At 41.0% G+C, this 23,147-nt stretch overlaps 1 protein-coding gene across 2 annotated transcripts in view; it reads right to left on the bottom strand.

Annotated features, from left to right (window-relative positions):
- Nucleotides 1-400: 400 nt before the first annotated feature.
- Nucleotides 401-23,147, bottom strand: part of gucy1b1 (guanylate cyclase 1 soluble subunit beta 1) — a 40,491-nt gene continuing 17,744 nt past the window's right edge. For both annotated transcript variants that reach the window (XM_072255975.1, XM_072255976.1), the window contains 9 exons: nt 16,745-16,942; nt 15,419-15,649; nt 13,711-13,827; nt 13,479-13,612; nt 11,382-11,579; nt 8,572-8,809; nt 6,314-6,454; nt 898-1,052; nt 401-736 (listed from right to left, as the gene is read on the bottom strand). In XM_072255975.1, the coding sequence (XP_072112076.1) occupies nt 613-736; nt 898-1,052; nt 6,314-6,454; nt 8,572-8,809; nt 11,382-11,579; nt 13,479-13,612; nt 13,711-13,827; nt 15,419-15,649; nt 16,745-16,942 (1,536 nt within the window). In that variant the 3' untranslated portion in view covers nt 401-612. The remainder of the gene's footprint in view (nt 737-897; nt 1,053-6,313; nt 6,455-8,571; nt 8,810-11,381; nt 11,580-13,478; nt 13,613-13,710; nt 13,828-15,418; nt 15,650-16,744; nt 16,943-23,147) is intronic.

Below are 23,147 nucleotides of genomic sequence, written 5' to 3'. Positions count from 1 at the left end.
ATTCTGAGGTGATGGAGTTCTGGAAATTTTGTATCTCCATTTATTGTTGCACTTCCAAGCCAAAGAGAAGCTTCCTCCTCACCAAAATGAATAGTCCATGCAATCTGGGAGGAATGGGTACCTCAGCAACTAAGCTGTCTCCTGCACACACCTCCCCCACAGACATTTCCCAACTGGATGATTTCATGTGCAATCAGTACACATCTTTGGGTCCCACAGAAAGTTAGCAACTTCTAACAGGGCTGGCACAGCAGAACCACATCTCCACCTTGTAAACCATACAAACTGGCAGCATGGTGAATCAGCGTTTCACAGAATCTTGTTCTTTTAAATAAATATTGTAAGATTTGGCACATTCCACAAATCCTTGCTTTCCAAAGTAAACCTAAAGGTGCTTGCTAGTATTTGTTTATTTAATGAAGAAAGACTAGAAACCATCTTGCTCTTAAACAGCTTTCGTACTACTCGGCAGAGTTCTTATAAAATGCCCTTTAAATTAATAAATGGTTCATTTTACTGCTGTGAAAGGTAATGTTTGAGAATATATCAAATTAATGATGTTTCCATGGTTTAATGTCCAAAATTATACATTGTTCTTTGATGAATTATATTTCAGTCTCTGCATTTTCGGGACAGGAACCAAACTTTCATTGGCTCTTTCTTACCCTTCATGCTAACCAGATCTCTGTACTCCAGTTGAAATTGTTCATCTGAGTTCTCGGCACTCATAAGGCATCTAGTTATAAAAGGAGATGGAAATTAGGACTATTTATCTAATTTTAAATGCAGGTTAATACACTGTCACTTTGGAGACATGTGGAAGGCATAAACATGATTTGGTCCCCATGCTCAGCCAATGTAATCACACCATTCCAAAATAATTCAACTACCACTCACCTGTATGTATACTCTGAGACATTGATTCTCCCTTTTTCTCCAGTGGTTTCTGTCCTGCTTGTTAAGTTAACAGTATTTCCAAACAAGCAATAGCGAGGCATCCTCTGGCCTATTACACCAGTGACAACTTCCCCAGTGTGAATGCCAATAGTGATCTGAAGTGAAAGATATAGTTTTGTATTATACTTACAGTTTTACAGAGTGCAACACCAGGATTCACACCACCAAGTTCAAGAACAGTTACTACCTCTCAGCCATCAGGCTCTTGAATAAAAGGGGCTAACTACACTCATTTGGCCCATCACTGAGATGTTCCCGCAACCAGTGATCTCAATTTATGGACTTTATCTCATCATCTTATGTCCTTATTACTTATTGCTACTTGCCTATCGCCACAATAGGTCAATGGCAGACGCAATCTCAACCGCTCTCCACATGGCTTTATGACCAGCTAGACAACACAAACACCTATGTCAGGATGCTGTTCATCAGTTATAGCTCAGCATTTAATACCATCATTTCCACAATCCTGATTGAGAAGTTACAGAACCTGGGCCTCTGTACCTGCCTCTGCAAATGGATCCTCGACTTCCTAACCGGAAGACTACAGTCTGTGTGGATTCGTGATAACATCTCCTCCTCGCTGTCGATCAACACTGGCACACCTCAGGGGTGTGTGCTTAGTCCACTGCTCTACTCTCTGTATACACATGACTCTGTGGCTAGGCTGTGATAATAAACCTGATTCTGATTATTGCTATTTATTTATAGTTGGATTTTTTGCACAGTTTTTGTCTTCTGCACTTTTCATCGATCCTGTTACAGTTACAATTCTATAGATTTGCTGAGTATATCCACAGGAAAATGAATCTCAGGGTTGTATATGGTGACATATATGTACTTTGATAATAAATTTACTTTTTACTTTGTACCAACAGTATCTGAGTTGGGGCCAGTAGGATTGCAAGTAGGAAAGGTCTGGTTGACCACAACTAGAGAAATATATCTATTTCGAGTAACCACACTCTTAAAAAATGTGAAGATGTAGATGAAGATGGTGTCTGAGAAAGGCAGCATCCATTATTAAGGACCTCCCGTGCCCAGGGCACGCCTTTTCCTCACTGTTACCATCAGGTAGGTGGTACAGATGCCTGAAGGCACACACTCAACGATTCAGGAACAGCTTCTTCCCCTTCTGTCATCCAATTCCTAAAAGGACATTTAATCTTTGGACACTGTGAGAGTAATTTTTGGGTTTAGTTCATTAACACTTAGTAAATGGCTTCAGCCACCAGTCTTCTGTTCCTTGACAATGCATTTCCTAAATTTGAAGGTATGAGACGTGAATTAGCTAAGATAGACTGGCAAATGACACTTAAAGGATTGACGGTGGATATGCAATGGCAAGCATTTAAAGGTTGCATGGATGAACTACAACAAATGTTCATCCCAGTTTGGCAAAAGAATAAATCAAGGAAGGTAGTGCACCCGTGGCTGACAAGAGAAATTAGGGATAGTATCAATTCCAAAGAAGAAGCATACAAATTAGCCAGAGAAAGTGGCTCACCTGAGGACTGGGAGAAATTCAGAGTTCAGCAGAGGAGGACAAAGGGCTTAATTAGGAAGGAGAAAAAAGATTATGAGAGAAAACTGGCAGGAAACATAAAAACGGACTGTAAAAGCTTTTATAGATAGGTAAAAAGGAAAAGACTGGTAAAGACAAATGTAGGTCCCCTGCAGACAGAAACAGGTGAATTGATTATGGGGAGCAAGGACATGGCAGACCAATTGAATAATTACTTTGGTTCTGTCTTCACGAAGGAGGACATAAATAATCTTCCAGAAATAGTAGGGGACAGAGGGTCCAATGAGATGGAGGAACTGAGCGAAATACATGTTAGTAGGGAAGTGGTGTTAGGTAAATTGAAGGGATTGAAGGCAGATAAATCCCCAGGGCCAGATGGTCTGCATCCCAGGGTGCTTAAGGAAGTAGCCCAAGAAATAGTGGATGCATTAGTGATAATTTTTCAAAACTCGTTAGATTCTGGACTAGTTCCTGAGGATTGGAGGGTGGCTAATGTAACTCCACTTTTTAAAAAAGGAGGGAGAGAGAAACCAGGGAATTATAGACCGGTTAGCCTAACGTCGGTGGTGGGGAAACTGCTGGAGTCAGTTATCAAGGATGTGATAACAGCACATTTGGAAAGCGGTGAAATGATTGGACAAAGTCAGCATGGATTTGTGAAAGGAAAATCATGTCTGACGAATCTCATAGAATTTTTTGAGGATGTAACTAGTAGAGTGCATAGGGGAGAACCAGTGGATGTGGTATATTTGGATTTTCAGAAGGCTTTTGACAAGGTCCCACACAGGAGATTAGTGTGCAAACTTAAAGCACACAGTATTGGGGTAAGGTATTGGTGTGGGTGGAGAGTTGGTTAGCAGACAGGAAGCAAAGAGTGGGAATAAACGGGACCTTTTCAGAATGGCAGGCAGTGACTAGTGGGGTACCGCAAGGCTCAGTGCTGGGACCCCAGTTGTTTACAATATATATTAATGACTTGGATGAGGGAATTAAATGCAGCATCTCCAAGTTTGCGGATGACACGAAGCTGGGTGGCAGTGTTAGCTGTGAGGAGGATGCTAAGAGGATGCAGGGTGACTTGGATAGGTTGGGTGAGTGGGCAAATTCATGGCAGATGCAATTTAATGTGGATAAATGTGAAGTTATCCACTTTGGTGGCAAAAATAGGAAAACAGATTATTATCTGAATGGTGGCTGATTAGGAAAAGGGGAGGTGCAACGAGACCTGGGTGTCATTATACACCAGTCATTGAAAGTGGGCATGCAGGTACAGCAGGCGGTGAAAAAGGCGAATGGTATGCTGGCATTTATAACGAGAGGATTCGAGTACAGGAGCAGGGAGGTACTACTGCAGTTGTACAAGGCCTTGGTGAGACCACACCTGGAGTATTGTGTGCAGTTTTGGTCCCCTAATCTGAGGAAAGACATCCTTGCCATAGAGGGAGTACAAAGAAGGTTCACCAGATTGATTCCTGGGACGGCAGGACTTTCATATGAAGAAAGACTGGATGAACTGGGCTTGTACTCGTTGGAATTTAGAAGATTGAGGGGGGATCTGATTGAAACATATAAGATCCTAAAGGGATTGGACAGGCTAGATGCAGGAAGATTGTTCCCGATGTTGGGGAAGTCCAGAACGAGGGGTCACAGTTTGAGGATAGAGGGGAAGCCTTTTAAAACCGAGATTAGGAAAAACTTCTTCACACAGAGAGTGGTGAATCTGTGGAATTCTCTGCCACAGGAAACAGTTGAGGCCAGTTCATTGGCTATAATTAAGAGGGAGTTAGATATGGCCCTTGTGGCTACGGGGGTCAGGGGGTATGGAGGGAAGGCTGGGGCGGGGTTCTGAGTTGGATGATCAGCCATGATCATAATAAATGGCGGTGCAGGCTCGAAGGGCCGAATGGCCTACTCCTGCACCTATTTTCTATGTTTCTATGTTTCTAAAAGCTGTGAATATCAGAATCCCAGTCCACTTGTAACAATACATTTCCTAAAAGCGGTGAATACCGGAATACCAGTCCAGATGCTGCTGGTGAGAAGGTGTGAGGTTTGCATGCAGTTTCAAAGACAGTATTATCTATACTTTGTAAATATGGATTGTCCTTCATGTTAAGCACATAAAATACTAAATAAATGTATTGTGGATTAATTTTGGAACAATGGATTCCTGAATACCAGTCCTGATGCTGCTGGCGCTGGTGGGATGGATGTAATTGGGAGGTGTGAAGTTTGTATGTAGCTTCAAAAGAAAGCATTGTCTATACTTTGTAAATATGGATTTGTCCTTTGTGTGTGTAGCAAATAAATATCAAGCCCCACGTTGGGCAGCAGACCTTTCCACCGAAAGCGTCTCCGTATGCCTGCTGTACCTTGTTTTGTCGAATAAAGAAACTGCTTTGTATCTACCAGTAACTCTCTCTCCAGTGATTTCATTCATGCAACAACAGACACTACCTCACTTCTTTTTAAACACACAGTATTTCTGTTTTTGCATGTTTTTTAATCTATTCAATATACATAATTGATTCACTTGTTTATTTTTTTTGTTTTATTTATTATCTTTTCTCTCTGCTAAATTATGTATTGCATTGAACTGCTGCTGCTGTTAACAAATTTCACGTCACATGCCGGTGATAATGAACCTGATTCTAATTCTGAGTTGAGAGGCTATGACGAAGGATTGTTAGGATAGTTCCAGGTTGTAAAAGCTGCAATTGTTGTCCCTGGAGCAAAGGGTGCTCATTTGAAAATGTTGTACAAGGTTACAATAGGTTTAATGAGGTAGACAAAGAAACGTTGCTCCCCTTAGTCGATTATATTAGGATGCATGGGACACAGAGTTAAAGTTAGAATGAGACAAATAGGAGATTTATGTGCAAGTTCTTTTTTTTATATAATAGATGCTAATGAACTGGAACTCACTGCCTACAGAGTGCTAGAAGCAGAGGCAAGGTTTCAAGACTAAATTGGAGGGGCCCCAGAGGGAAGTTAACGGGTAGGGGAGGGGTGAAGCAGGGAAATGGAACTTAACAAATGGCACTTCTGTGAAATGGCATGGTCTCAGTGAAATACTAATCTTCTCTGTGACACAGTTCCATGGTTTATTTCCTTACAACTCTATAGGCTATATTTTAAACTAACTACCATCCTTAACTTCATCCATAGCCTAGGACGTAGATTCCATTCTCCATGGAATCTTTCTTTCGCAATGGAATGTTTATTTGCTGAAACCCTGACATGCCTAGTTGTCAAGATCCTCTTCTCAGCCTCACCAGTGTAGTCCAAAGGAAAGCTTATGAAGCAATACACTTGGCACCAGCTTGGCTGCAGGAGCTGCCAGAAGGATGTTCAATGATGCCCAGGGGCTCCACTCCAGATTTGGGTTTATTCCCGTAGCCTTCGTCTCTCCTGAGGCTACCCTCAAGGCAGTGGGGCTACTTACCCATAGCTACTAGTGATCTGGCTCTCGAGCACCAAGTCATGTCCACACACCGGTGGGCCTGCATGTTATATGTGCAGGGGCCAGACCTCCTCCCCGTCCTCTGTAGTTCATCCTGAGTCCGAAAGGAGTTCAGTTTCCCTGTGTCGCCAGCGAGGAGGCACCACATGAGATTTGCTGTTGGAGTGGCTATGGACTGGCCTGGAGAGACTTACACATTCAGCTCTCCTTTTCGCAAGACTGCATGCCAGCGGTGGAAAATAAAAGTGAGAGTGACAAGCACTACCCACAACAACCATTTTGACATGGAGATTTATAAGGATTCTAAATATACCAGAGAGAAGGTGGATGTGACTATCATATATATCTCAGAGCTTTGCAAGGCTAACCTGCACAGGTTCTCCATCAATCTTCACCTGTCCTGCAATTTCCATCATGTCTAATGCCAGGTGACATATAGAGCGAGCATGATGGACACATGGTTCCGGCAGGCCGCTCACAGTCATGTACTTATCACCAACCGTCTCCACCTGAACAAATAAACAGCAAGTACAGGCTAATTAAAAGATTTTAAAAAGATAACGAACAATCTAAAATTTGAAGACGTAACTGATCTTATAATATTTCAACTGTTGTATTAATTGAAATCAGAGTCAGTCAACCTCATTATATTTCTTTTCAACTCTTTAGCTTCAAAGAGCCTTTCAACGGCAATGGGCCAAATTGTGCTGGACAGGAATCTCAGTCCGCAGTCTCTGCACACATGGACTCCCCTGGGCTGACTCTCCACACCCACAAAGTCTTTGGCAGGGTTTAAACGATAATTAGACTGGGGGTAGCCAAAAATAAAGAGGCAAAGCTGGGAAGAGAGGTTTGTTTTCGGTCAATGTTGCGTTTGCTAGTTTTTAAGTATCTCTGACACTCAGCGACTTTTAATAACTACTATTTTGAAGAATTATTTCAAAAGTAAAACAAACTGAAGAAAATTAAAATCAGAAAAGTTGAAGTAAAATACAGAAATAATCAAAAGCTGTAGGAATATAATTTAAAACGGCTACCTCTCTGCATATTAATCTGCAGATTTAGAATCCTTGTTGACATTGGGGATTTGATTGCCATGCCTGATACAACTTTCCACAGGGAATTTTAGTAAACTTGTTGCCCTCCATGGGTGATAGAGCATAGCAAAACATTTTTTTCTACACAGAGATTTGTAGCGATTTGAAAGCTAAATATTCAGAGTTGCCAACCATGGCCAGCAGAATCTGGACAATAAAAAACACACCAGTGTCATCTGATAAAATCTGACATGTAGTATAGAAATAATAGGATAAGTGATCAAATATTTGTTCAGAAGCAAAAAAAAAACAAACTGCTGGAGGAACTCAGCAAGTCAAGCAGCATCTGTGGAGGCAACTATGTTTCAAGTTGAGACCTTGCAACGGAACTGAGGAGAGCAGGAGGGATACGACAGGGTTTGATATTATCAAGTGTTATTTATCATAAGTAGAACCAGATGAGGTGAGAGATGATTGATAGATGAGGCCAGGTAAGGGGAGAGAGTATTAAGACAAGAGGCTGGTGGCTGGTAGGTGGAAACAGATAAGGGAAAAAGATTGGGGGGGGGGGAGAAGGTGAACATAGAGCAGAGGTTGGATGTTGATAAAGTGGAACCCCCTAAAGGAGGGGTGATGGGCAGCTGGAACCAGATGGGGAGGGGACAGGGAAGGTAGAAACGACAATTCTGCGCAAGTGGAAACAGGTGGGGTAAGGTAGCAGATCTAGATAACAGGTGGGGGGAGTGTTGCAGCCCTAGAAGGTGGTCTGTATCACTATCTTGTCTATACCTGCACTGAGAAACACAAATTGGAAAAAAAAGTAAATCTTGCCCTTATTTATTTACTTTTGTCACACAAATTCCATGAGAGTGAATTTTATTCTGTATCTCAAATTTTTGGGTTATAGTAAGTATACTCATTAGTTACTTGGGTAACAGTTGGTGGGGGTTGCCTGTAATCTGGAGAGACTGGAGAAGCAGATTTTCCTCCTTGTGGCACATTAGACTGAGGAGATACGTTCAAAATCAAGGAACTTTAATATAACTTGAAGGTAATGACAAGGCGGCCAGAGTGAAGATGACTTATTTTTCTGCAATGACTGAATAAGAACTGAACTGTTACTGCTGAAAATACGTTGGAAATAGATCCTCTGGTAACCTTCAAAGGAGAATTTGCAGAAGATATTGTCGGCTATAAGGAAAGCTTTCTTTCCAGGCAATCACCCAAGATCAGGGTGAGAGTCGATGTGCGGAATACCTTCCACTGGTGATTTATCATCCTGAGCTTGTGGAATTAGGCAAAGAAAATCAGTGATGACAACTTCTAGATGATTCTGTTAGACCATTTTTACTGAGCACATCCAAGTCCACAGTGTGCAGGACATTTGCTTTCATTCATTGGTGTCAGACATACAAAATAGCAATAGTTATGCCTTGTATTCTACTTCTGAAACCTGGTTCCAATTGGGACTGATTTTAGAATAATACAGTAACACACACATTACTACATTTATTGTTACTAACAAAATCAGATTTCTAGTCAATAGCACGTACTTCTAAACTGAGTCAAATGAAAATAGGATAACTCACCTTAAACACATAAGGGTTTATGCGTGAATCAGTGAGGATGTCAAATTTTGTATAAAGGTCATTGAGGAGATTTACGATTTTCATAGCTCCCTCAGTTGAGGCATGTTTACTGCAGAAAGAATTGAATCCAACAATTCCACTGAAAAGGATAGTTACGTTGTCATAACGTTTAGCAGGAACAGGACGCTTGTGTCTCAGCTCATTAGCAACAGAATGGGGAAGAACTGAGTACAGTAATCTGAAAGCAGGTGAATGTATATATCAGATTTTCAAAATATTTAAATATTCCAACCTTAAGCCATTGGCTTCCAAATAAAAACTATCTGGCTTTAACTTAATAATGCCTAATTCAGCAAAGCCACTGGATATAGGAAATTAATAATCAGTAACAATCATAACTCAAGAGATTCTGCAGATGCTGGAAATCTTGATCAACACACAGAAAATGCTGGAGGAACTCAGCAAGTCAAGTAACAGCCACAGAGGAACACAAACAGGAGAAAATCTGCAGAAGGATGGAAATCAAAGAAATACACACAATACTATAGAGGCATAGTAAATTTTGGCACATGAAATTGAAGATGAGCTGCAGGCCAACAAGGTACCTGTTGGTCTCTGTAAAATTCTGCTGCAGAAGGCCCAAAGAACATTTGCTATAGAACAGGCCCTTTTGAAACAATAGTCTCAAAGACATTGCCTGCATATTCTCCACTACTGTTCAATGCATGACAGAAAACATGTAGGTTACAATTCTTGTTTATGTGTTGGGTGAGGTGAAGACAGGTTTTAAGCCTCAGAGTTAAGCAGCATTAAGGGAGAGGGAGTAAAAAAAGGTCTTTGCCAACTGGGGAAAAGGACTCGAGGAAGGATTGAGTTGTGAACCATTGTGGTTCTGAGCCATCCTGAGACTAAGGCGCCTATCAATAAGATTCAAGCAGGTCCTCTTTATCAGTGATAGGACTTCACAACTTGGTTTGTGGCCCCTCCAACTAATAATCAATGATACACTATGAATGATGCAAAGGATTTCCTTGGAAACTGTTCAGAATAAAGACGCAAATAGTTACTTATAGGCTCGCTTCAAAGAACTAGCATAATTGAACATTTATTTAAATACTGTATGTTTGTGTGTTGTTCATCTTTTGTCTGCATAGTTTCTCACATTTTATCTAATGGCTAGATGACTCCAAAAACTCATAACCCCATAAAAATATATATATAATCTTAAAACCCAAAAGATATGTATTAATTTTAGTTTTACACAGCTTATCATACGAAGGACTGGGAAGTGAGAGATAAAAAATAACAAACGAGTGGTGACTTTCTTTCCATTTACTTTATTATCAGTCGATGGTGAGTAAACTGTAGAATAATCACAAAATGAGGTCGACTGTGCTTAAGCCAAATCTCTGAAAGAGTTAACAATTTATCTCATTTCTTTGTTCTTTCTCTGGAGCTTTGCTGTTATATTTTTCTTTTTAGATAAACTCACTGTTGAAAGTTACTATTTAATCTGGATGGATCACTCAATGCAGGGAATGCAATTCAGATAACTTGCTAAGCAAAATTAAATTTTCTCACTTCCGCCCCTTCTGTTTTGCCAATTATCTTAAACGCCTCCTCTGCTTATAGAGTCATAGCGGTCAGAAAGAGGACCTTCTATTCATGATAACCATCCTTTGCCCATATTTGGTCCGTATCCCTCTGTGCCTTGCCTTTTTAACTGATTGTCTGAATAACTCTTAAAAGCAGTAATTGTATCTGCTCTACTATGTCTGTGAGGAGGTGCGTAAGGGTGAGATAGGTCAGCTGGTTGAATGGTGAAGACTGTGGAATTTATGAAGGACAACTCAGGTACACAAGCACCACTTCTTAATGAAGGACCTGAGTTGCAAAGGGTGAGCATTCCTAGCTGCCAACATCCCACCCAACTTTCTGTCTCATCTATACCCTGGCACAACCTTAGAAAACCTTTCGCACTATCCATAACATCATTGTTTTTCATGTTATCCGCAGACTTAATAATCCTAACCCCTACCCCTATACTCAAATCATTAAAATATATTACAAACAGCAAAGGTCCCAGCATAGATCCATGCAGTACACCACGAATCACCGACCTCTCTTCCAACCTACCTTTTGCCTCCTATCACTAAGCCAATTTTGGATCTAATTCGCCAGCTCTCATTGGATCCCGTGCTTTAGCCTTCTAGATCAGTCGACAATACTAAACCTTGTCAAATTCTTTACTGACATCAATTTTGTTACTATTAACTATCCTACCATCAAATTGCTAAACTATAGTACCCAAACTACTGTCACGCCTTGTTCTCACTGCTACCATCGGGAAGGAGGTACAGAAGTCTGAAGGCACATGCTCAATGATTCAGGAACAGTTTCTGCCCCTCTGCCATCCTATTTCTGAATGGACATTGAACCCACGAACACTACCTCACTACTTTTTATTTCTATTTTTGCACTACTTATTTAACTGTTTTATATATATATTTAATGTAATTCAGCTTTTTAGGTAATTATGTATTGCATTGTACTGCTGCCACAAAGACAACAAATTTCACAAGATACGGCAGTGATATTAAACCTGATACTGATTATTAAAACATTTCATAGTTTTACGTAACTTTACTGTATTTCATTTCTACCTATCTCTATTACAACAATGATCCTGGCTTTTCCAGCCTTTCCTGACAACTTAGTATACCCTCTATTCTCAGCTTTCTGGCCTAAGAAAAGTTGGCATCAGTGGCAAAGAATGTGCACGCTCCACTTCCCAGCCTGATGCGGCTTACCTGTCTGTCTTTTTCTTTTCATCTTCCAGTTCTCGCAGTGTATGTTGCAGGCGATCAGTCAAGATTTCTAGTTCCTGCGTAAGTTTGTACTCTTCTCTAAACTGTTCGCCCAACAAAACAAGGTCACGTGTAGCATCATGTATCGGGATATCACTGAGGTACAGGCCCCTCCTTGTCAGGTCATCCAAATTCATTACACTAAATTAAAGATGATTTTTTATATACTTTACTGATGGATTACAGAGATAAATAAGTTTATCTGTATTGAGGCTTCCATATAAACATGCCATCACATGCATGCTTATTACATTCCTTTGAATACCTAAGTATTTGAAAGTCCATTATAATGAAAATTCACTAGAAGACATCAGCTATCTTAAAAAAAATTAACAACATTTATCATTAAGAGTGCATCCAAAGCTATGCAAAACAAAGCAACAGTACGAATGAAACATAGGACAGAAAATAATCAAAATTCAACCTTGTCAAAATTCTGTTGTGCTACAAAGTAGAAAATGTCATTGTAATTTACAAGAGGCAGCCATTCAGCTCAGAACAGGGCAAAAATTGACTTTTAAGCTAATTCTGCCTTTGACCCTCTTGATCTATGCCCCTCTGGCCCTCATGGCCCTTCTAATGCTTTCTCCAATTAATTTAAATCCACATCTACTCACTATCTACCTCTTTGGGAAGGAAAGAGCCCCTTCCTGTTTACCTGTTCAGGCCCCTCATAATTCTATACAACTCTATTTATCTCTCCTTTCATTCCAAAGAAAGCTACCCCAGCAAAGGCAGACTATTCTCCAGTTCAGGCAATGGCTATGTATATCTCCTTTGTTCCATCCAATTGGCTATGGATAGAATTGTGCACAAACAGTATGCAGACCAACTGTAGACTTTAAAAAAAGGATACAGAAATAAAAATTCTTGAGAATATTGTACAATCTGACTGAAACATTGAATAGGATATCTGGCAACACAGGAGATTCGAACTTCAGGCTATGTGAAACGAACAGACCATCCTTTTCAGCATGGAACTGGTGAGGAACCCCATTTTTGAATGTGCAGACTCAATCTCGAGGCAACATCTGATACCAGAGAGAGAAGCTGTTCAAGGTTTAGTGCCTGCAGGGAAAGCTTTGACCTATCATCCAGGCTCATCATTGCTCTGAATTCCATTCTTGGTAAGGGGTTGAAGGCTATAATGGCATTCCAATGATATGTCCACCCGTAGGTTTTACAGCTGGCTGATGTCCTGCCCTGGCTTTGAAGAAGCAACAATGGTACAATTGGAGGACAAATCAGCTGTCAGAATTAATTGGTTCTAATTTTACAGAATAAGACACAGGGAGTTCTCTTCAATTGGTTAAGAAGCAACTGGAGAGATCTCTTCAGTGTTTCATATACTGCACAGCACTTCTTCCACAACCATACACATAGTAGAATGGGTTTATGAAGTGACTCGCATAAAGTATCTGACAAGTGATTATTATAGAGTGCCTGGTTTAGGAAATTCTGGTCAATGGTGATCCTCAGGATCTTGATAATGGTAGAATGGGTAAAAGTAATCTCACTAAATGTGAAGCAGAAGAAGAGAGACTTCACTTGATCTACATGGCCACTGCAAAGCTTGACTGTGACTTGGTAGTAATCTCAGAATTCAACTTTTCATTGCTGTTAGACACAGAGTGTCCCGCCATTTGTGCCTGAGGTTGTCTATGCCAACGAAGGATCATCGTTTTAGAAGAAATGTTGCTGTTAATGATGAAGAAGACATTTCTTCACTCAATGGTCCATGAACCATTTAAATATATAAGCCTTGCATTCTTTGCCAGTGTAGATACGCAAGAGTGAGACTGGTAGATTTTGGATATTGTGGGTACTGTAGTTAAACTGGGATCATGAATTAACTGATTTTACATGATCTTAGTGAACGTCAGATGAGAATAGGAAAGGATTCAGCCTTGTTCTGATCCTTCTTCTTCTGTTCACATCTTTGAAAAGGAGAAGAGTCTACTTAAAAGTTAATATAAATACACCTTGTTCTAGAAATTCTGTAAACTTAATGTACAGCTTCTTAACAATTGAAAAATATACCTGGGAGAACACAGGAAAAGTATATTATCAGCTTCAGGTAAATAGATCATCTGCCCCTTCAAACGCAAACAGCAGATCTCAGGACCCATTAGTTCATTGTAAGATTCTGCCTTTCCTACATTCAGCAGGTCGTCCTAAGGTAGGTAAGTAAAATACACATTTTTTTTTAAATCATTTACTTCTTTCATGATTTTGATTAAGTTTGTAGTAAAAGAATTGAAGCTAGGGTTACCTTAGTTCTTAACACAAAAACTGTGTTAATATGCGAGAGGATTCCATGAAAAGAGAAGTCAATATGTGGCCGAACCAAAGAGAAAACTGACAGGAGATTACAATTTCCAGGCTGCAGCTAAAGCAGAAAGTGAGGAAAAATTACAAACCTTACTCTATTAACAGTTCCATCATTCAAGACCACAAATTGAATTTCTCCATCATCTAAGACAAAAGAGAAGAAAATCAAATGCAAACAAAAGCTGGGTTTCCCCGAAATACAGCTAGGACTTGGGAGGGCAGATTTTATGTGCACTTTGACGAAATGGAGGTTTAAGCAACAGGAATGCAAACCAATTTGGTACATCACTGAAGACTTGAGCAAATTTCTGCAGTTGAAAGCATTCTGAGTGGTTACATCATTTCCTAGTATGGAGACTTCAATGGACAGGATAAATAAAAGCTGCCAAGGGTTAATGACCATTAGGAGCCTAGCCTCCATATCATCAAGGACCTCTTCAAAAGGCAGTGCCTCAAGAAGGTGGCATCACTCAGTGGGGACCCTCAATACCCAGGACATTCTCTCTTCTCATTACCGCCATTAAGGTGGAGGTACAGGAGGCAGAGGTGCAGAGTCAACATTTTAGGAACAGCTCTTTCCCGTCTGCCATTGCTTTTTCTGAACAGTCCATGAACCCATGAACACTTCCTGACTATTTTGCTCTCTTTTTACCACTATTATATATTTCTTATGGTAATTTGTAATAATTCTTTATGCACTGCATTGTACTGCTGCCACAAAACAACAAATTTCATGACATACGACAGTGATGATAAACCCAATTCTGAACTGGAAAACCTGGTTTTTCAAAACTGCTGAATTCAATATTAAGCCCTACAGAAGTTTTTGTTTTCCACCACTAACATTATTCACTTCTTTCTATAACCATCTCCTCCGCTGAACCAGCTATAGTTAACAAGCCTTTAACACCATCTCACCTATCTTGGCCCCTCCTCTGCAACTTTCCCTAGTTTTAATGAAAGAGCTGAGAACTGTGATTCTCTCTTCAAAGGTGCTGCCTAGCCTGCTGAATATTTTAACACTTTTTATTTTTATTTCAGACTTCCAACATCTGAAGTTTATTATCTTTCCTCACTGATAAAACTCACTTGGATAGAACTGTACTTTCCTTGCATGCTCTATAGTCTCCATTATTTGCAAAACTTGCTCGATGCCATGTAGTATTTTCAGTCCTCAACAAAACAAAATTCGGCTAAAATTACAGAGTTGTAGGATCGCACAGCACAGAAACAGGCTCCTTAGGCCTGCTGTGACCATGCCAACTATCAATTATTTATTTATATCAGGTGTCCCTAACCTGAGGTCCATGGACGCCTTGCATGACGATACTCTTCTATGGTATAAGAAAGGCTGGAGAGCCCTGATCGAAACTAGTCCTATTTAATGCATATGGTCCATGGCCTTCACTACATTGGTGAACCTACTGCACTAGCTGCAGCACCACTATGCCATCCAAATGGGAAAGAATGAGAGGGTTAGACAGAGACAGAGGAGAAAGACAAAGACCAATAGAGATAGAGACTTAGATACGTGTCTGAGAGAGAACCAGACAGGGCAAGGGGGGAAGGGAGAGATAGAGATTGAAATAGAGATAGAGACCGAGACCATAACAGAGTTTATCATCTTATGATTCCTACTGGATAGATACCTGTGGAAGGACGCGATATATTGCATTGCCAGACTGAGTTACTGTTAGTTTTCTGTCGAACATGATGTGAAAGGGGAATGCTTTGGAAAAGGTGAATGGACTAATTCTGGATTCCTGGGTACTGTTCTCCTCAAACTTATCCAGATCTTCTGAAAAAGCCACTTCTTCAGAATCCTTTTGCTCAATCAAAAATTGAATGTGATCACACTCTTCACTCTTCTGCTGGACCACCTAAAATGAAGAAGAGATTTGTCTTAGCAACCTCTTCAGTCTCAGGCAAAGAAAAGCATCAAATAAAATAAGCAATTTTCACTGTTAGTAATGTTCATTCTAAAACCTGATGCACACTATCTGTTGTTATCTTTCTTTATCAAAACCAGCAATTTAAGCATATATTTAATACGGCTCATAACTGAGCATTTATAAAAAAATAAAAACATATACCAAGTGAGATCCTTGATTCTGTTTTCACTGACAACACATTTCATAAATGAGAAGCTGATAGAAAAATTGGTTGGGTACAAGGAGATGGATGGGATGAATTTATACAGATGTCTCAAAAAGAAAATCATACGGACAAGAAAGGATTATTTTAAAAGTTGAGGAAGTAAGGACTGAAGCAACAGAGATTCTGGCTACAATATTTCAATCAATAATGGATATGCAAGCAGGCCCAAAGAATGCTATGTTACAACTATTTTAATTCTCTTCTATAAAATTTGCAGGATAAATCCAGGGAAGAGTCTACAGCTACTTGAGTATTCATGTGACAGAGCTATTCCATTAATCCTATTCCCACTCTGAACTGGAAACTCAGGAACATAATTCCAATATCATACCAATTACAAACATCAAGACTTAACCGCACATGTTCCAGTTAAGAAATGATATAGCTAGTAAAACACATTCAAATGGCAAGACTCCAGTCTAAAGCCATTTCTTCCTAGTCCAAATCACAAACAATCCATACATATTGTAATCTCAGTTACAATAAATGTAGAACTGGATTAGCAAATAATATAATTAAACAATGAAAGGATAAATGTTAAAATTTTAAATGGTTAAAGATAATGTTGCAATAAAGTGGAGGATTATATAATTCTTCAAATAAATTTTGGACACAGCATGGAAGCAACTTATCAGTGAGCTACAATGCTACTAAGTAGTTGGTAGAATATTGCATTCATTTTCAACATGTTCATGTGACAGAGAACACTAAGATTGGCAATACTCTGGCACATTAATTGATAGTGACCAAACACATATTGCCTCCCAGTCTCAGTTTTCTAACTTCCATTATTAAAACTGCAGATTTTATGATCTTACCTTCATATCTATTTCAGCGCCATGAAGCTGCTGCGAAACTGTTTTAATTATTCCAATTACAATATCCTGCAAACCTTCCCTTTCTGAATAATAATGTAAAAGGAGACCTTTCCCTTTATCGGCATCTGTGCATCGGAATGATGGCGCACGCATCCCGGGGTAAATGGTAGCCAGATGATCATGTAAAGCATCAAGGTTCTAAGAAGAAAAGATTAACAATTCCCTTCATATGTATCAAAGTATTTTAAAGCATAACTAGTACTTAAGCAACAAAACAAAAAATGTTAAAATTATGGCGAAGATTCTAGCTTCCACAGTACAACATATCTGCTGCACCATATTCTAACCTTATCATAGTAAATAGAAAAAAAGGGAAAAAAAGCTGGTGCCTCCAACTGTGAGGAAGTTCAAACTTCATGGTCAAATGTGGATGGACATGAAAAATCTTCATAAATGATCAAAGCTGTCACTCAAATTACACTGAAATTATGCATTCCTGCAGTCAGTGGTGTGTGCCAATACATCTGCTAATGATGCATTATGATCTGTGGCTCCTTTTAATTTCAATGGAGAGAAACCACTGCAAGTGTGAAGGGTAACTGGAGAAATCTTCAGTACAGTCTGTCCTCGGGTTACGAATGGGTGCCTGTCTTATGGGCACCCCCACACACAACTGAGCTCCCATAATGTTACTAAATTCAAAAGTCCTTCAAACAGCAGAATCAGTCTCCTCTGTACATTTAGTAAGTGTTCTTACATGCCATTATGCCATTCATTACAATACTGTCGAATGACTTTGTACATTTTTCAACTAATGGGCAAAAATTAAATAATGGACATCAGTACAAACAGAACCCCAGAGAGTACATTTTATAGTTAATTAATTTAAATGACTGAAATTATTTTTAAGTGTTTGAAAGTGTTTGTGCTTCTGATTGTCCTTATTTTAACTGAGCTTAATTTTTTAACATTTTTGAATATGAATGCCAGATACAATCAAGCTGTCATATATATGTGTGCATAAAACAATAAACTCGACAAGGCTTGAATTCAGGTGACCTGACATGCAACTTGATGTTGAATCCTTCTCACTCAGACATGCAAACACGAGGAAATCTGCAGATGCTGGAATTTCAAGCAACACACATAAAAATTGCCAGGCAGCATCTATAGGAAGAGGTACAGACGACGTTTCGGGCCGAGACCCTTCGTCAGGATTAACTGAAGGCTTCCTGACGAAGGGTCTCGGCCCGAAACCTCGACTGTACCTCTTCCTATAGATGCTGCCCGGCCTGCTGCGTTCACCAGCATTTTTTTATGTGTGTCACTCAGACATGAGTGTGTTCCAACTAAGCCTCAGTGCTCACTGTACCATCCAAGCCTTGGAAGCCACTTAAAGTAAGGAAAAGTTCAAATAAAACAGAATGTCACAGGAGCATAGAAAGCCAATGAGTGAAATAACATGTTAATTCCAAAGTAAAATAATAATACTTTCAAGTGTAGATTATCAGACAGAAATATTTTATAAAATTGCTGTCTTTGAAATTGGACCCATTTGCACATATTTGGTAAAAGTAACTTTTCCTAGGTGAGAACAGACTAACCATTTTAAGGTCAAATGGCATCTATCAGGAAATTTGCATAGACAAGTCTACGAGTGGTTCTCCACGATGCAGATGATACTTCCCCACTGGGAGTGAACTATTTCCCTGTCTGCTGTGTCTCCAATGATGTCACAGTTGACACATGGCACACTTACTCCAGCAAAAGTTATAATATTGGGAGAAACCTATAATCTTTAGCGTTCATTCATGAAAACGTTGAATATTGAGCAGGGGAATATCTACAATCTTTACTGTTTAGTCATGAAAATCTAAGAAAATACTGTGCAGGGTAATAAGACAGAGTTTTAATCTAGTCATAGCTTATTAATATCCAGTTTAATAGAGAGGCTTTATTTTTAGTAGGCAGCTGTAGATCCCAGGGGATCATGGGTTTGCACCTCTGCTGGACTGTGTCCTCTCCAGGGCGCAAGCCTGGGCGGGAAGATTTGAAGAACCAGCTGTTGCCCATGCAGCAGGTTCCCCCTCTCCACATCACTGATGTAGTCCAAGGGAAGGGCAAGCACTGATACAGCTTGGCACCAGTGTCGTCGCAGAGGCTGCCAGAGTGAAGTTGTAAACAACATCAAACTGTCTGAGGGACTCTGGCTCCGGATTTCTCCTCGGGTTTACTCCCAAAGCCTTTACCACAGCTGGGTATGGCCGCAAGGCAGTGGAGGTTTAAAATCAGAGTTTTCCTTCTCCTGGGTGGGCTGCCCTCCAAGGCTGATGAGCCCCACCTGCCCAAATAGAGGGGCTTAACTGCAACAAAAACATGACATGTTAGAAATACTCAGCAGATCCAGCAGCATCTATAGAGACAGAAACAGAGTAGGATCAACCACAATCTTATTCAATGGCACAGCAGGTGCCCTGCAGATCCTCCAACTTGTCCTGAAACTGTGAAATTCAACCACACAGTTTGGATAAGGCTCTGAAAATCGGGTCTAACTGGCAGAGTCTTGCCCTGCACCCATGTCATTTAAGGAGACCATTCATTATGTACAAGATTGCTGGATATTGACTGGACAGAGGTGAAGTAAGGTTAGGGCTTGTCTATCTGGGAGACAACCTTTATTTCATTGGTCACTGTGGGTGCTCCAGTCATGGTCCTTCTGAGCATCCAGGATCATCCAAAACAGCTGTAAATGGGCCAAAACCAAAACCCCACTGCACGGGGGCGTGGGGGGGGGGGGGGGGGAATAAACGGGATTTGAGTGAAGTAAACATGCCCCAGAAGCCTTTCGGCACAGGCCAAGAATTATATTTTTCTGAGTAGCTAGAACTGTTCCAAAAGCTATGCTCCAATCACAACCTTTTTGAAAAGAACTGCGTCTGGAGAATAAAATTTAAGTCAGAGGTATTCTGTCACCTTCTGCATGTGGAGCTCTGCTTGTTCTGGTGAAGTTCCTCATTGCCTTCTTAAGCTCTACATCAGTGGTCCCGAACCACCGGGCCGCAAAGCATGCGCTACCGGGCCGCAAGGAAACGGTATGATTTGGCGATATGAGTCAGCTGCACCTTTCCTCATTTCCTGTCACACACTCTTGAGCTTGAACGCACACGAGGTCATTACCCGCGCATCAGCCATGTCAGTGCGGGAAGATCAACTCCTCGAGCTTGCAAATGACGGCAGGCTGAAAAGTATGCTTGACATAATACCTCTGCTGGCATTCCAGATCAAAGTCAAGGCTGAATATCCTGAGATAACCATGAAAGCACTGAAAACGTTGCTTCCATTTCCAACATATCTCTGCAATGAATGCCATGAAAACTAAACTGCGGAATAGACTGGACATAAGGAACCTCCTTCGACTATTGCTGTCTCTCATCACCCCTCGATGGGACCGTCTTTGTTGCAGGGAAACAAGCCCAGGGCTCCCACTGATTCAGCGATATTGGTGTGTTGCAATGATTTTATATGTTCATACAGGGAAAATATGTGCTGTGTGTTTAATATCTAAACGTTACTTAAAATGTTATGATGCTATTGATTTATATAACCATATAACAATTACAGCACAGAAACAGGCCATCTCTGCCCTGAATGCTACTCTCACCTAGTCCCACCGACCTGCATTCAGCCCACAACCCTCCGTTCTTTTCCTGTCCATATACCTATTCAGTTTTTTTCTTTAAATGATAATATCGAACCTGCCTCTACCACTTCTACTGGAAGTTCGTTGAACACTTACTTCAAGCTCCCCTGTCCTCCCCTGATAATTGCCCTATCACTATATTCATGCGAGGAAAATATGTGCTGTGTGTTTAATATTAAATTCATTAGATAAACACTTTTAGAAACGAAATTGAGTGTATTAACCACTTATCACCTATACGGTATTCCAGTCGTGATAAACACTCCCCCGCCCCCGAACAGAATCGCCAAAAATGACTTGTGGGGAAAAAAATCGGCACGTACACACATGTGCAAGTCACGCATGTGCACTGATGCCCACGCAAGGCTTCATGGTCAATGTAGTCTTTCTCGGGGGAAACACAACGTATTTGAAAGCTACTCTTGTCCGTTGGCAACCCTACAACACCGCCCCCCCCCCCACCCCCGGTCCTCAAGAATATTGTCAATTATAAACCGGTCCGCAGTGCAAAAAAGCTTGAGGCCCCCTGCTGTACATCACGTCAGCCAGTAGCACCTATAGTCACTGACTACAGCGTCCCATGATAAATAGGGCATCACAAATCTCCTCCCTTGAAGAATGAAACCGATTCCATTCTTGTGTACACGGTATTGGGCACTGGAAAGTAGCCCAAATAGAAGACTTCAAGAAGTATTAGTCGGCAATGTGCATTACCAAGACCTCTGCAACTGAAAATGCTGCCATTCTGTGAATATCCAGCTTGAACGACCAGTAGGAAAATGAAGGATGCTATGCATCCAGGAACATTGTAATACTCATTCAACCTAAGACAATTCGTAATGCCTGCCAGGATTCAGCCAACTTTTTTTTCCACGTGCCACAGTTCTCAAGAAGACATCAGACGGCATAGGAGAGATTAAAAGAAGTGAAGGGGGCAGTGGGCATTTTTTGCACCATAGTTTCCGAGGAGACATCAGACTGCATAGAGGGAGAGAGAGTTTAAGAAAATGAGATGGGGCAATTGTCACTTTTTCAGCAGACGTTGGACTGTGCATAATTATGCACATGGCAAAGACCAATAACAAGAAGTTCGGTTTAAGCAGAGCAGTCATTCTGTGAGTGGGCCAGTGTTAGAGGAGGGAGTTGAGGCTTCGATTCATTGAGGTTCGGCAAGGGGATAGGAAGCCAAAGGTACATTTTTTTCTGTTATTTAGTCTTTCTTATTGCACATTTAGAGCAGAGGAGATGCCAGGCTGGATAGTGGAATGCTCCTCTTGTGGGACGTGGGAAGGCAAGGAGACCTCCAGTGTCCCGGGTGACTACACCTGCAAGTAGTGCATCCAGCTTCTAACAAAACGCGTAAGGAGTTGGAGCTGGAACTGGATGTACCCCAGATCATTCAGGAGGTTGAGGGGTTGAGCGACAGGATATACATGGAGGTAGTTACATCCAAGGTGCAGGACAAGGATGTTAAGAGGGCAGCCCATGCAGAGAACCCCTGTAGCCATTCTCAATAACAGGTATATCGCTTAGGATACTGTTAGGGGGGAATGGCCTAGCAGAGAAAAGCCAGAGCAGTCAAGTGTCTGGCTCTGTGGCTCAGAAGGGAAGAGGGGAGAAGGGTGTCAGTTGTAGTAATAGGAAATTCGTTGGTTGGGGAACAGAAAGAAGGTTCAATGGGAGAAAATGAGATTCCCGGTACCAACGTCATGGGTAGGAGGGATGACGAGGTCCTACAAAGTGACTTCAGGGAGTTAGTTGCTAAGTTAAAAGACAAGACTTCCAGAGTTGTTATCTCAGGATTGCCACCCGTGCCACATGCTAGTGAGGCCAGAAATAGGAAGATCTTACAGTTTAACACATGCAAAGGAAATGGTGCAGGAAGGAGGGCATCAGATTTTGGGATCATTGGGTTCTCTTCCAGGATGGTAGGACCTATACAGACAGGACAATTTGCACCCCAACTGGAGGGAGATTAATATCCCACTGGGGAGGTTTGCTTGTGCTGCACGGGGGTGGGGGGGGGGGTTGTTAAATCAGAATTGCAGGGGAATGGGAACCAGGGCACTAGAACAGATAGTGGAGTGCAGAAAGATGTTGTTAAACCTACATAAAAAGTCAGGAATCTAAAAGATTGGGCCTAGTGCGACTAATGTTCTGAACTTTTCAATGTAAGGAGTATTGTAGGAAAGGTGGATGAGCTTAGGGCATGGATCAGCACATGGAATTACGACATTGTAGCCAAAACTAAGACTTGGTTGTAGGAGGGGCAGGACTGGCAGCTCAATGTTTGCGGGGGGGTCCATAGATCAGGGGTCCCCAACCTTTTTTGCAATGCGGACTGGTTTATTATTGACAATATTCTTGTGGACCGGCTGACCCGGGGGGAGGGGTAGGGTTGCCAATGGACAAGAGTAGCAGTCAAATACGTTGTGTTTACCCCGAGAAAGACTACAATGACCAGTGCGCATGCATGAGTGCCGATTTTTTTCTACAAATCATTTTTGGCGATTCTGTTCGGGGGGGGGGGTGTTAATCACGACCTAAATATAGGTGATAAGTGGCTAATACACTCAATTTCATTTCTAAAAGGGTTTATCTAACGAATTTAATATTAAACACACAGTGCATATTTTCCTCGCATGAATATAGTAATAAGTCAATTATCACGGGAGGACAGGGGAGCTTGAAGTAAGTGTTGAA

This window comes from Mobula birostris, chromosome 4 (genome assembly GCF_030028105.1).
Source record: "Mobula birostris isolate sMobBir1 chromosome 4, sMobBir1.hap1, whole genome shotgun sequence".
NCBI classification, from domain to species: domain Eukaryota; kingdom Metazoa; phylum Chordata; class Chondrichthyes; order Myliobatiformes; family Myliobatidae; genus Mobula; species Mobula birostris.
Note: the sequence above shows the minus strand (reverse complement) of the source record. Positions and strands in the feature narration are given on the sequence as shown.